At 50.2% G+C, this 12863-nt stretch overlaps 1 protein-coding gene across 1 annotated transcript; it reads right to left on the bottom strand.

Moving 5' to 3' along the window:
• Nucleotides 1-267: 267 nt before the first annotated feature.
• On the bottom strand, nt 268-10216 carry NCAPH (non-SMC condensin I complex subunit H). The gene is made up of 17 exons (XM_052664998.1): nt 9960-10216; nt 9795-9888; nt 8666-8758; nt 8053-8191; nt 7396-7517; nt 6870-7059; nt 6264-6355; nt 5921-6123; nt 5305-5453; nt 4321-4427; nt 3519-3641; nt 3098-3205; nt 2267-2428; nt 1905-2018; nt 1579-1664; nt 1189-1264; nt 268-773 (listed from the first exon to the last, which is right to left on the bottom strand). Exons 1-17 carry the CDS (start codon nt 10175-10177, stop codon nt 714-716), a joined length of 2136 nt encoding a protein of 711 aa, XP_052520958.1. The 5' UTR covers nt 10178-10216; the 3' UTR covers nt 268-713.
• Between the last annotated feature and the right edge of the window lie 2647 nt (nt 10217-12863).

The raw sequence follows: 12863 nt of genomic DNA, 5'->3' as shown, positions 1-12863 counted from the left end.
CCCTGGGTTGAAAAGGACCATGATCATCTAGTTTCAATCCCCCTACCTTGTGCAGGGTTGCCAACCACTGCCCCAGGCTTGTCTTGAATCATCTCTGGGTCTCTCTTGCTCCCCTGTTGGGTACTGCAGGACTGGGTTCTGGGCGATGGTGCTCTGGTGATCCTCTTTCCTTTAGGAGCAGCTCTATTCCTGCTGCTCCCTCAACACCCGTGTTTTATTTTAGCCTCTCTTGCTTCAGTTTCCTTCTTCCCTGCACAGAGATCTAGCTAAGAGGCAGTAGGGATTTATTATTGGTAAGCTCAGTATCAGTCACGTCAGGGAAAGATCAAAGGAAAAGGGTTCTAAGAACTGGAAACATCAGTAAGTCAGTCAGTGTACTGAGTTACAGACAACAAAAGACACACGGAGCAACATTCTGCTCCTAGGCACCAACGGTTCACAGAGGAACTGCAGGGCTCTGCTCCTGAACCCAGGAAGGAGGGAATGGATCAAGGAGGGCAGGCTGAGCACCAGCTGTCCATCTGTATGGCCTCCAGGTTTCCGTAGGTGAGATCACGTCCCCAAGTTTTCCTGAGGTGCACAGATCTGAGGGCCTTCTCAGCAACAATGCTGGGAGGAGGAAAAGCTGCCAGTGCTGCAGAACGAGCACTGTCCATCGGGGGAGCAAAGCTCCAGCCTGGGGGTCAGCCTGGGTGAGCTGCTCCACACACGGCTCAGTCTCCTTGTTTCACGATGACATCAGACAGGTCCTCTGTGCCATTCAGTTTCAGATTCTGTGGAGAGCAAACAGCTGAGTCTAGGAGAGCCAGTCTGCTCCCCTTTGAGGCTGAAGACCCAGGGAGCTGAACAAAAACACCCAAGGAATGCTCAGAACAACCCTAGGCCTTTCTGCCTCCATCACAGTGCAAAGATTGAGGAATCCCCTCAGCTGCTGTATCACTCTGAAGCAGCCACAGCACCATAACATTAAGCAGATGTGCTTCATCCCTTCTGTCCTTCCCTGTCCTCATATCTGGCAGCAGACAGAAGTCAAGCTGGAAATACTGTGCTTCTTATTTCCAGCACATCCACCTGATTTGTGTTCACTATCATGAAATGGGATTTATTATAAGATTCTGATGTGAAAATAAAAAGCTGTGTGCTTTACCCACTGCTCCTACTCACCTCGCATACATGCACTGCGCTTACCTTCTCATTTGCCAAGTGCAAGAGGCAGGCAAAGGCTAAAGGGACAGACAGATTTTTAGCCATCACAGAAGGCAACCTAAGGAAGAGAAGGAAGGTTAGGATGGCCAGAGCCTGAGACTGTGGACAGAGCATGTCTGCAAGCTACCAGGTCACCAAAGATAAGCTGCATGTGGCAGCTCCTTCCCCAGTCTCTGATTTTCTCTACCTTATTCCATTAGCAAAGACTTGGCCAAGCCAAATGCAACCTGTAGCTCCCTCAAGCAAATAGACAGCAAGAGATTCCCCTCCTGTCAGGATTCAGGTAGCAGGTTGCAACAGAAGCCAAACGGATCAGTGCTTGCCCAAAAGTCTACCCAGCTGGGAGTCCAACCTTCTGTAGAGCCTCTCTACCTGTGAAGCAGTTCCTTCGTGATGCTGCTGAAGGCCTTCTCCCCTGTCACCACTGATATGTCGCTCTGCTTCTCCACATCTTCAATCTATTCAGCAAAAAGACAGACACTGCTGAGGCAGCTTTTGCTCCCCAGGGCTCAGCCTCACGCTCAGAGAACCACCACTGCAAATCACTGCTCACAGACCATCCTTAGCAACTATCCCATGGAGCAAGGCTGTTGGAAAGGAATTGCCACCAACACGTCCATGATGATCTGTGTGGGCTCTAACCACTGTTACATGCAGGGCACACGCTTCTTTCAGGCCTGCTGTCTGCCTACACTCACCTCTGCCGCTGTGTTTTTCTGTATATCGATAAGAAGGTCCCACATGTTTTGCTTCAACCTCTTCATGTCCATTTTCTTGGCTGTCTTTGCATACTGAATCGCTATCTTATTGACCTGAGGAAAAGACATTCAGGGTTAGAAGGGAGCAACTGAGCAGCAGCAGCAGCGTCCTCTATCTCAACCAAAGGAACAACCCAAACTTGGTTTTCCTATAGCAATGACATCATCTCAGAATAAAGCATCCATCAGCAAAACCCTGGAGATCCTGAACAAGGAAAACTGCTCTCTCGCTCTCCCTGAGAAGCCCTGCTGCAGATCTGCTCAGTCAGTGGTACACAGCTGGGCACATCGTAAGTCCTTACCTTCTGAGGCTCAGCAATGAGGTTCAGTTCCCCATACATTGTGATATCAACACCATCAACCCCGTTGAGCTCATGATCGTGACCCTCAGGGTGAGAGGTGAGGTTGAAGTCTGCTTGGCCCATGAATTGGACGGGGTCATTGTCATCATCACTATCTGCAGCCTGGTCAAGAAGAGATACAGCAGTGAGGGCACATCCAGACATCTGGGAGGAGCTGCAGATTCCCTGCACTGAGTGCCCACCCCTCAGGAGAGCGGTGACACCTGGCCACTGCCCCTGTGGAGGAACGACCTTCAGCCTCTTCCGACAGCTGAAAGCTCGGGTTAAGGCTAAACTCTCTGTGAGTTTAGCCTTAAGGACAGGATATCAAAAGGCTGTTCTACACAGACAGGTGACAGAGATGAAGGCTCTCCCACCAGCGTGGGGGCATATGAGACCTGCAGCACCGGCCTGGCAGAAAGCTGAAGCTTTAGAGAAAATGTGCTTCAGCAGGAGCTCAAATCAGCTGGGTGCAAGTATCACTGTGCAGAGGTGACTGCAGAAGTGAGCAGTGGTGTCTACTGCTACTTCATGGGAGGTGCAGTATGGAACAGCATGGAATGGAGTTTCTGCAGGAAATCAGCCAGCAAACTCCAAGGGCAGATTGTTGAATTGATGGTACCTGAGCACCACTGAGTGACAGGACAAAGGCGTGTGGCATCAGCTCTGCCACAATCTGATGGCAACTCTTTTTCCACTGGTAAGTGACGCTAGACATACGATTCTTCCTGAATTCCTTCTACCACATGTCAAATGTGAGCAACAGAGAGAAATGTTCTTGCTCCCAGTTACCTGTGCTGCAGGGCAGAAATTGGAGGTGTCATTGGGGTTATTGTAATCATATTCACCGATCTCATCTTCGTGATCCAAGGAGCTGCCTGGCTTAGGCAGCCTGAAGAGCTGCAGAGATGAGACTGGAACATCAGGAAAGAGGAAACTAGATGCCTTCCCCAAGCAGTGCCTGCATCTTGCTAACCCACTGCCAGCCCTTTTTCCAGCCTCTTCCTCCTCCTCACATACCACCCACCAATCCCCTCATAAAGCACAACAGCCAAGCACAGACAACTCAGCATCCACAAGTGAGTTGGTTCACTATCAGGCATCATGCTGGCTCATTTCCTGCCCTGAGGAGCATCCCAGAGGCACTCCAAGCAGATTAAGAGCGATTCTGCACACGGAACATTGCCAAGAAGATTTTGGAGAAGCCTCTTACCTTAGCAGCTGGTTTAAGGAACAGCTGGACAATGTTGTTAGGGTTGTAGTTGAAGTCTGCAGGAAGTGTGGTGCTCTTTACGTTCTGGTTTTCCAGAATGGATTTGCTCAGAGTTACAGCAGCCTGCAGAAGGTAATGCCATAATCCATGTGATATCCAGTATTCAGCTTCTTATAAGGGCAGATGGTGACATGACAAGGATGAATGGCTTTATACTAAAAGACAGATTTATATTAAACACTTAGAAGAAACTCTTTACTCAGAGGGTGGGTGAGGCTCTGGAACAGATCACTAAGAGAAACTGTGGGTGCCCCATCCCTGCAGGTCTTCACAGCCTGCTTGGATGGGGCCTTGGGCAGCCTGAGCTGGGGGGTGGCAAGCAGCCCATGGAATGGATCTTTAAGGTCCCTCCCAACTCAAGCCTTTCTATCATTCTTCAATTCTATGACCAAACATGGATATTTGTTTAAAGTGAGAGAAGTTCTGAAGTGCTTCCAAGGATGAGTCCTACTCTGCATGCAGTGACTTAAACACAGCATCCTGGGACACACAGCTGGGCCTGTGCGTTCAGACAGGGCCTTTCTGGCCAGAAAGAATCCAGCCCCATTCTTCACTTCAAGGTTGGTAAAACTGTAAGAAGCTCTGAAGCCAGAAAACCCTGCATGAAGGAGCAGGCAGGACGCTGTGCTGCTGTGTTCACAGAGCCAGGTTCCACAAGAGAAGAAAGGGGAGCCACCTGCTGATGGCACTCCAAGACACACTGATATGGCAAAGGGAGCAGAGGCAGAAACACAGTGCATACCTTGGTCTTACGGAAATATGTCTCAAAGTCAACATCCTCATCAAAGTTCACTTCAAATGCTTTCTTTGCCTTCTTCTTCTTGTTCTCTTTCTCAGAGTCAGCACTTGCTGCAGAAAGGAAGGAACGTGAGCTTCTGCTCCACAATGACAGGTTACCTGTGTTCTTTACAAACACTTTTTTCTGTGTTAGGGAAAGAAACAGGCGATGTCCTCTGCTTCACACTTTAAAAGGGATCAGTATGTCCTTATAGAAGCAGTAAAAATAAACTAACCTTCAGTTTTTATGTTGAAGGATCTGTATTTTCTTCTATTAGTACAGTGAGACTCCTGCTCAATGCTGAGCATCATTAACAAACCCAAACAACAGAGAACACATCAGACACCAAAGGATCTGCGTGTGACTTGAGAGCCCTTCTGGTGTCCTAACTCAGTACTGCTTCCAGTCAGGCTAGAAAAGAGCCATGCAGAATTGTCTCATCTCTACTGCCTTTGCTTTATGGCTCACAGAGTCACAGGGTTGGAAATCATCTAGTCCAACTCCCCTGCTAAAGCAGGATTCCCAGAGATTCCATGCACATCCATGTCCAGATACATTTAAAATATTTACAGAGGAGAAACCATAACCTCACTGGGCAGCTCCAGTGCTCTGTCACCCTCAAAGTAAAGAAGTTCTCCCCCACATTCATGTAGAACTTGCTCTGTTCCAGTTTGTTGCCCCCTCTTGTGGTGCTGAGCACCCAATCACTCGACAGCCTCCTTTTACACACTTTGATTGATCAGAACCCCCTTGGCCTTTTATCCTCCAGAGTGTACAGCCCCAGGGCTCTCAGCCTTTCCTTTGAAGGGAGATGCTCCAACCCTTATCATCTTTGCAGCCCTCAGCTGGACTCTCTCCAGTAGTTCCCTATTCACATATTGCCCATTTCCCAACAGAACCACAACCAGGCAGCAGCAAATGAGCTCCAGGCTCTGAATACATACATACATTTGTGTCGAGGTCTGAAACGCCAGTGCTCTGGGCCAGCCCACATTGACAGAGTTCGGGGGCTGAAGTAGGAGTATTCCCCTGGTTTCATGGAGAGATGAAGGCACATGGTCCCAATGTCTCCTTCCCCAAAAGAAACTGCATCAATTCTGGAAAGAGCACAGACACTGCTCAGTAAAATCCTTCCTTTGAGATACCCTGGGCCCAAATGTGTTTAATACCCTGACCAGCTCTGTGCAGACACCAGCCTGCAAGACTCCTGCTTTCCTATCAGCAAACCGTAGTTTGCTCTGTATTCTAAGTAATACAATACTCTGTAATGTAAGTATTGCACTGTCTGGAGTCTGTGAGGCTGCTGTGAAAAGAGGTGGGCAGGGCAGGCTGAAGATGGGAGCAGAGCAAGCAGACAAGCAACCAAAGAGGAAACGTGACCATACAAAGGAGGTCCTTCTGGAAGGCAGAGATGTGAATTCCTCAGTGTACCTGAAACTTGACCAGAAAGCAAACTATAGCCAGATGGAAAACACGCACACAGGAAAGTGAAGATCCTCCAGAGAGCTGTCTGAACTCGTTGCTGGCAATCAAAGCAAAGCAATAAACGTGAGTGACTACTCGCCTCTTGCTCTCACTGAGTGCCACGAGGGATTTGTTTCCTGCAAATTCCCCAATCTTTTCTGTTGTTACACTCCTGGGGGAGTCCGCAGTGAAGTCATCATCGGACGGGGCAGGAACACCATCTTCCACATCACTGTCTCTTTCTGCATTGATATCGAACACTTGGTCGCTCTTCTTAAATTTATCCAGCAGGGCTGATACTGACTGCAAGAAAAGATGCTCAGGGGGAAAGCCACAGCACCCCACAGCACACCTTGCTGCCCCACACAGCTCTCCAGGATCACTCTGCAGTGACAGAGCAGAGCATACAGCTCAGTACTCAATGCACAGAGCCAACTACGTACCTCTTCATGGGATGCGGCGTCCCAGTGCATGAACTGGAAATCAGCCAGCGCAGAGTAGATGGGGCGTTTTACAGCACACTTTTCTAGCAGCACTAGAGATAGGAAGGATAAAGAAATATCAGACACAGGATGAAATAACCAGCAGGTAAAACGAATGCCAGGTGCTAAACTGTTCTTAGTTTCAAAAGCATTTTGGGCTCATTTCTCGGCAGAAAGGGATGCACAGTCGGATCTCTGATGGAAGGGTGGGCATAACACTGTGAATCTTAACAGAGTAACAGGGTTTAGGAATACTGACAGGGTTAAAAGACTCTGTAAGAGTCAGCCCTAAACCTGGAGCACGCTCATCTCAATTACTGCCTGGCTCCAATCATGCACACATTGCTGTGCAACAGGTTGAGCTCCATGCAGAGATCTAAAAGGCCGTGAGGGTCCTGGTCCTGTCAGCAACCAGCCTCAGCCCAGGCAGGATCACAGCAAGGTGCCACAAGGTAGCCAGGAGGTCAATCAAGGCATAAGCAAGCTGGCTGAGGCTGAAAGGAGTACGTTTGGCAGATGAAAATGATATCTGGATGGGAGAATGGCTTAGTGGTTACCAGCACTCACACTTCAAATCTGTCACCTTCACAGGATCGCTGTTGGGCAGGACGAGGGTTTCCGAAGATGGGAGAGGCACAATGTTGGAGTCAAAAAGGAGCTCACTGTGACAACTCTGTGTACGGAGGCTGGTGAGGAAGATGCCAGCTGTGCTGCATTCATCAAAAGATGCTGCTGTTTTCTGGAACATGGGGTCAACCTGCAGGCACAGAATGAAGGAATGGAGCAGATGGGTGGTGAGGTGTAGAAGCCTCTGCAGAAGATTTGTAAAGACAAAGCCAAAGGGAGAATGACTCATTGACTCATGCCTCTTTTTTCAGTGAGGAGAAAACTCTCACAGCGGCCTCACACAGCAGGAATAGACACAATTAAGGACCACCGTGTTACAACAGCAGAATTCAGACATGCACGTGAATCTAACAGCCCAAGAGAGGACACACAGTAAGGAAAACAATAAAAAGGCAAAAAATGAGGCGAGCTTTCCTTCCTCCACTCTTCCTCCACTCACCACTACAGAAGGTCCATCTCCACCCACCTCACATCTCCGATTGGCCTCTGTCACATTGATGTTGTTCAAGTTCTGTTCAATCGTTTTGAAGGAGTGCTTCTTCTTTGTTTGAACTCTCTTGGCAGAACTGGAAGCTGTACTGTCTTCTTCTGAAAGAAAAAGAAGCTGCAGTTAGAAAACCTTGCTAAAATATCCTACAGCCGAAGGACAATACAACTGTACTTCACTTTGTGCACACACACAAAAGCCCCGGGGGCATAAAGTGACCCAGGTAGGGATCCATTAGCACAAACCACCAACACTTCAGTGGCTGCTCAATGTGTTCCTTTTTATTTTGCCTCCTCTGTCTTAACAGCACATTTCTGTTTCAAAGTAAAGGACAGCAAAGCGTGGGGTGCTTCATTCTCAAACATTTCAGATGAGGCCATTCCTGTTTTGCACTCAGATCTAGCTGGCCAAGTATTCAAGTACAGGGCTGAGCATCAGGTTCTCATCTCAAACTTCCCCAGAAAAGAAACTCAGTATTTTGCAGCCCTTAAGAAGAAATAAATACACCAAGCTAGTGGCATCCTCCCAGCTCTATATATTAGGAGAAAGAAACAGCGCTTTGAAATTCAGAAGAACACAGGAAGTGTTGTGGGTGGAAGCAGGAAGAGCTTAACAGAAAAGCAGTGAACGGCACACCTTCTTCTGGGCTGCCCACTTCTTTTGCAGGTGCTGACTCCTTGCCTAAGCCTCCAAGAACTTTGTACGTGTCTGCATGGACCGCATCCACACGCACGGCGTAGATCTTCACGCTGGCATCGATGGTGCCAGCTGCCATCTGACAGAGCAACACAGGATGCAGTTTTTAGTGAGGAAGGAACAGAACACAGCAAGAGGTAAATGAAGAAGACGAGATGCAGACCTGAGTTTTTGAATGCTTCTGGAGCAACAAGGAACTATCAACAGCAAGGAGTCTTTGCTTGGATATTCCCTATTTTGATCTGTCCCTTCTGTCTCCTACACTCAAGTCACATCACCTTCTTTCCCACCACAGCCCTGCTCTGTTTCTGGCCAAAACATCCAATGTTTACCTCAGAAGCCTTATTATTAAAGCTCTCCTTTTGAAGGACCATCACTAAAAGAGGCGCTTAGCCTTTAATTTCTGCAGTACCAAAGCAGTCAGCAGTGTTAAATTCCACTAAAAATGACAGTGCTGCCTCTACCAGATCTCTTGCTGAAAGCTCATTTATTTCAGATGTGTCATTTGTTAGAGCTTCAATTCAGAGACCCAACACAACCGAGAACAACTCACCTTGAAGTTGGTCAGCTCAGAGTCCTTCTGTTTCAGTATATCTGTCATGTAGTCTATCAGATGTAAGCCAAAAACATTCCTGGTGTTGATTTTCTGCAATACAAGTGCAGGTGAGAACGGAAACTCAAAACAGGATGCTGTCAACCTGCAAGCCATCAACCTGTGGGGTTCTCACAGACCACTCTGACCTGCCTGAAAGGCCCAAACCAGCTTTACACTGAGCTGACACATCAGAAAGAATGAATGCCACCCAGAGGGACCTTGAAAAACTTGGAAGGTGGACCTGTGTGAACCTAATGAAGTTCAACATACCAAAGAGCAAGGTTTTATACTAGGTTTGGAGTAATCCCAGATATGTATACAGACTGGGAGAAGAAATACTTGAGAGCAGCCCTGCAGAGAAGAGACCTGGGGGTCTTGGTGGATGAACAACTGAACAAGACCCAACAGTGTACAGCTAAGAAGGCCAATGGCAGCCTGGGCTCTCTCAGCAGAGTGGTGACCAGCAGAGAAAGGTGACTGTCCCCCTCTATTCTGCCCTCATGAGGCCCAGTTTGGAGTATTGCATCCAGGTCTGGGACCCTCAGTACAGGAAAGATGTGGATCTGTTGGAGAGGGTCCAAAGGAGGCCATGAGGATGGTCAGAGGGCTGGAGCACCTCCCCTACAAAGACAAGCTGAGGGAGCTGGAGAAGAGAAGGCTGCGAGGAGACCTCATTGCTGCCTAATGGTATTTAAAAGGGGTTTATAAACAGGAGGAGAATAAGCCTTTTACAAGGGAAGGCAGCAATAGGACAAGGGAGAATGACTCTAAGCTTAAAGAGGGAAGATTTAGAATGGATGTTGGGGAAATTCTTCACAGAGAGCAGTGAGGTGCTGGAACAGCTGCCCAGAGAGGCTGTAAATGCCCCATCCATCCCTGCAGGTGTTCAAGGCCAGGTTGGATGGAGCCCTGGACAACCTGATGAAGCAGCAGATCTGAAGGTTGGCGACTCTGCCTGTGACAGGGGGTTGAAACTTGGCTGCCTTCCACCCCGAGCCATTCTACGATGCCTCAGGAGCTGTGACACGTCGCAGAGGATCCCCCCCACCCCAAATCCAGGTGCGATCAGAGCAGGGAACCCACTCACGTTCTCAGCGGACAGCTTGATGCAGGCAGAGTAATGCTCCGAGATCTGCGCGTTCGTCCATCCCGACAGGGCCGGCAAAGACGCGTCCGCCTGCCTGAGGGAAGGAAGCACGGCCGTGCCAGGGGAACCGAGCCCGCCTGCCGTCCCCCCACGGCCCGGTCCTACCTGGGCACCGGAGAGCAGAGACTGAGCGGCGATTCGGTGCCGCCGAGCTGCAGATCCACCGCCCGCGAGCGCCGACGCTGCCGCCTTTCCCTCTCATCGTCGTTGCCGGGACATTCCACCAACGTAGGGGTGGCCGAGGCGCTGAGAGAGCGCGCAGCCGGGGACTCCGCCGCCCCTCCGGCACCCCGGCCGCCCCTCCGCGGGGTCGCGGCCCTCATAGCAGCGGCGGGCTGAAGCTGCGCCCACCGCTCCGGAAGTTCCGCCGTCCAGCTCCCGCCCTCCCTTCATCCGTGGACCAATCAGCGCGCTCCTCTCTCCCTCTCCGCCAATCCAAAGCCGCAGGGGTCCCACGCGGCGCCGTGGCCTCCTAGTTTAAATTTGCCGCGCTCGCGGTGTAACGGTCGCCGCCTTCTGGTGCTGTGGAGAGGAGGTTTTGTTTCTCTCCTTCGCCTGCAGCGCTTCTGCCTTGCGGTTTATCTCACTAAATTTCTCCATCACGTATCAGCCCGGGTTGCCCAGCCTGACCTTACACACCTCTAGGGGTAGGGAATCCCCAGCCTCTCTGGGCAGCTGTTCCAGCACCTCAGCACCCTCTGTGGAGAACTTCCCTGACATCCAATACAAACCTTCCCTCCTTGAGCTTAAAACCATTCCTTCTTGTCCTGTTGCTATCTATCCTTATAAGGAACTGGCTATAGGGCCATGCCCAACAGGCAGTGGTTAATGGAGCTAAGTCCAGCTGGTGACCCGTTACAAGTGGTGTCCCCCAGGGATCAGTACTGGAGCCCATCTTTTTATCTTTATTGATGACCTAGATGAGGGCAGTGAGTGCACCCTCAGTTTGCAGGTGACACCAAGTTTAGAGGTGGTGTCGGTCTGTCTGAGGATAGGGAGGCCCTTCAGAAGGATCCAGATAAGCTGGATCGCTGGGCTGAGGTGAAGGGGATGAGGTTCAACAAGGCCAAGTGCTGGGTCCTGCATTTGGCCACAACAACCCCATGCAGCGCTGCAGGAGGCTGGATGACTGTGAAGAGGAAAGAGACCTGGGGGTGCTGGTTGATGCTGAACACGAGCCAGCAGTGTGCCCAGATGGCCAAGGGAGCCAACGGCATCCTGGCCTGCATTAGAAATAGTGCGGCCAGCAGGAGCAGGGAGGTGAGCATCCCTTTGTACTCAGCACTGGTGAAGCTGCATCTCAAGTCCTGTGTTCAGTTTTGGGTCACTTGCTACAAAAAAAAAGGACCTGGAACGTGTCCAGAGAAGGGCAACGAAACTGGTGAGGGATCTGCAGCACAAGTCTTATGAGGAGCGGCTGAGGGAGCTGGGGTTGTTCAGCGTGGAGAAGAGGAGGCTCAGGGGAGACCTCACTGCACTCCACAGCTTCCTGAAGGGAGGCTGTGATGAGGAGGGCTTTGGCCTTTTCTCCCAGGCAACAACCAGGACCCGAGGAAACGGCCGCAAGTTGTAGCAGAGGAGGTTTAGGTTGGACATAAGGAAGAACTTTTTCTCTCAGGCACTGCAATGGCTGCCCAGGGAGGTGGTGGAGTCGCCGTCCCTGGCAGCGTTCAAGAGGCGTCTGGATGAGGAGCTGCGAGATCTGGTTTAGTGCTTGTGGTAGCAGTGGTGATGGGAGGGCGGTTGCACAGGATGATCTTGCAGGTCGTTTCCAACCTTGTTATTCTATGATTCTGTGAAAAAGCTGATTATAATCTCCTTTTAAATACTGGAAGGCTGTGATGACGTCTCCCTGCAGCTTTCCCACCAGACCCAGCAGCTCCCTCAACCCTTCTGCAATGGCCACAATTGGATGCCTGAGTTCTTCCCAACGGACTTCCAGCCTGAACCACTGGATGGTGCAAGAGGAAAAGATGTGCTTGGAGTCTAACTGCGGTCCTCAGAAAGAGATGCTGGGGAAAGACGCTGTGTGTGCTGCTGAGCCACCCGGGTCCCGTTCCCTGCTCCCCAGAGCTGAGGAATGGCTGTGCCATCAGCCGGGTTTTGCACTGACTCCAACCATCCCCAAAAATGGCCATAGAATCAACTTCTGGAGATTGGCATCTGTTCATCAGCATAACTGTTGTACCCTGGAAGCCCAGGGCACTTGTGCAAGTAGCAATTCAGAGGAACTCTGAGGGGAGGAAAAACCCTACAGGGCTTTTTTCTCATTTCCAAATGACTCAGGGTCAGAAGCAAAGAGTCTGACCCTCTTCTTGCTTGGCTCCAGGAGGGCCAGACTAAACTGGGGGGGCTGTAAAAGCCAAGTCATGCTTCATGATGCTTTCCTCCTAACAGAGCTTCTAGTGGCCACTGTAAACAAATCAGAATGTCCAGCTTTGCATCCCAAATAAAGGAGGCACAGGGAACTGTGAGGGTTTTTTGATGTTCAGACGAATTATTCCTGCCCTTGCAATAGCGATGTGTGCAGCATTTGATTATCCCCTGCCATCAGCGGTGCAGGCGAGGACAGAAATATTCATGTTCTGTATTTAACTGGAAATTAAGAGAATGCATCATCTGGTGACAGGAACTTCTACAAGTGGCTGCTTCCCGCTCAGTCAGCTCCCAGACCTCTACATCACTGGGGGGATATTGGGAAACTTGATTAATGACTGGTGGATATTTGCTGCAGGATGCATTCCCCAAAGTCACCCAAAACTGATGGAGATGTGCAGGGATTCTTTCCCTCTTGGAGGAGCACTGCGGGCTCTTACAAGGTCTGCTAAAGTAGCTGGGAAGTGACTCAAAAGGGAAGGTTGCCTGCCTGCCTGCTGAAGCACTGGTACTTCACCTGTCTGCCTGCACTGTGCCAGGGCTGCCTTGAGCTGGGCAGAAAAAAACCGGATGAGGTTTAACAAAAGCAAGTGTAGAGTCTTGCATCTGGGGAGGAATAATTGCATGCATCAG

The sequence above is a fragment of the Tympanuchus pallidicinctus genome, unplaced genomic scaffold (genome assembly GCF_026119805.1).
Source record: "Tympanuchus pallidicinctus isolate F22 unplaced genomic scaffold, pur_lepc_1.0 scaffold60, whole genome shotgun sequence".
NCBI classification, from domain to species: domain Eukaryota; kingdom Metazoa; phylum Chordata; class Aves; order Galliformes; family Phasianidae; genus Tympanuchus; species Tympanuchus pallidicinctus.
Note: the sequence above shows the minus strand (reverse complement) of the source record. Positions and strands in the feature narration are given on the sequence as shown.

Excerpts from the sequence above, each read along its gene's own strand:
- NCAPH (XM_052664998.1), bottom strand. The coding sequence starts at position 10,177 with ATGAGGGCCGCGACCCCGCGGAGGGGCGGCCGGGGTGCCGGAGGGGCG. Across the intron at positions 3,642-4,320 it reads CATATTTCCGTAAGACCAAG|GCTGCTGTAACTCTGAGCAA; the intron begins GTATGCACTGTG and ends TACCTTCTGCAG. Across the intron at positions 1,665-1,904 it reads AGAAAAACACAGCGGCAGAG|ATTGAAGATGTGGAGAAGCA; the intron begins GTGAGTGTAGGC and ends TTTGCTGAATAG.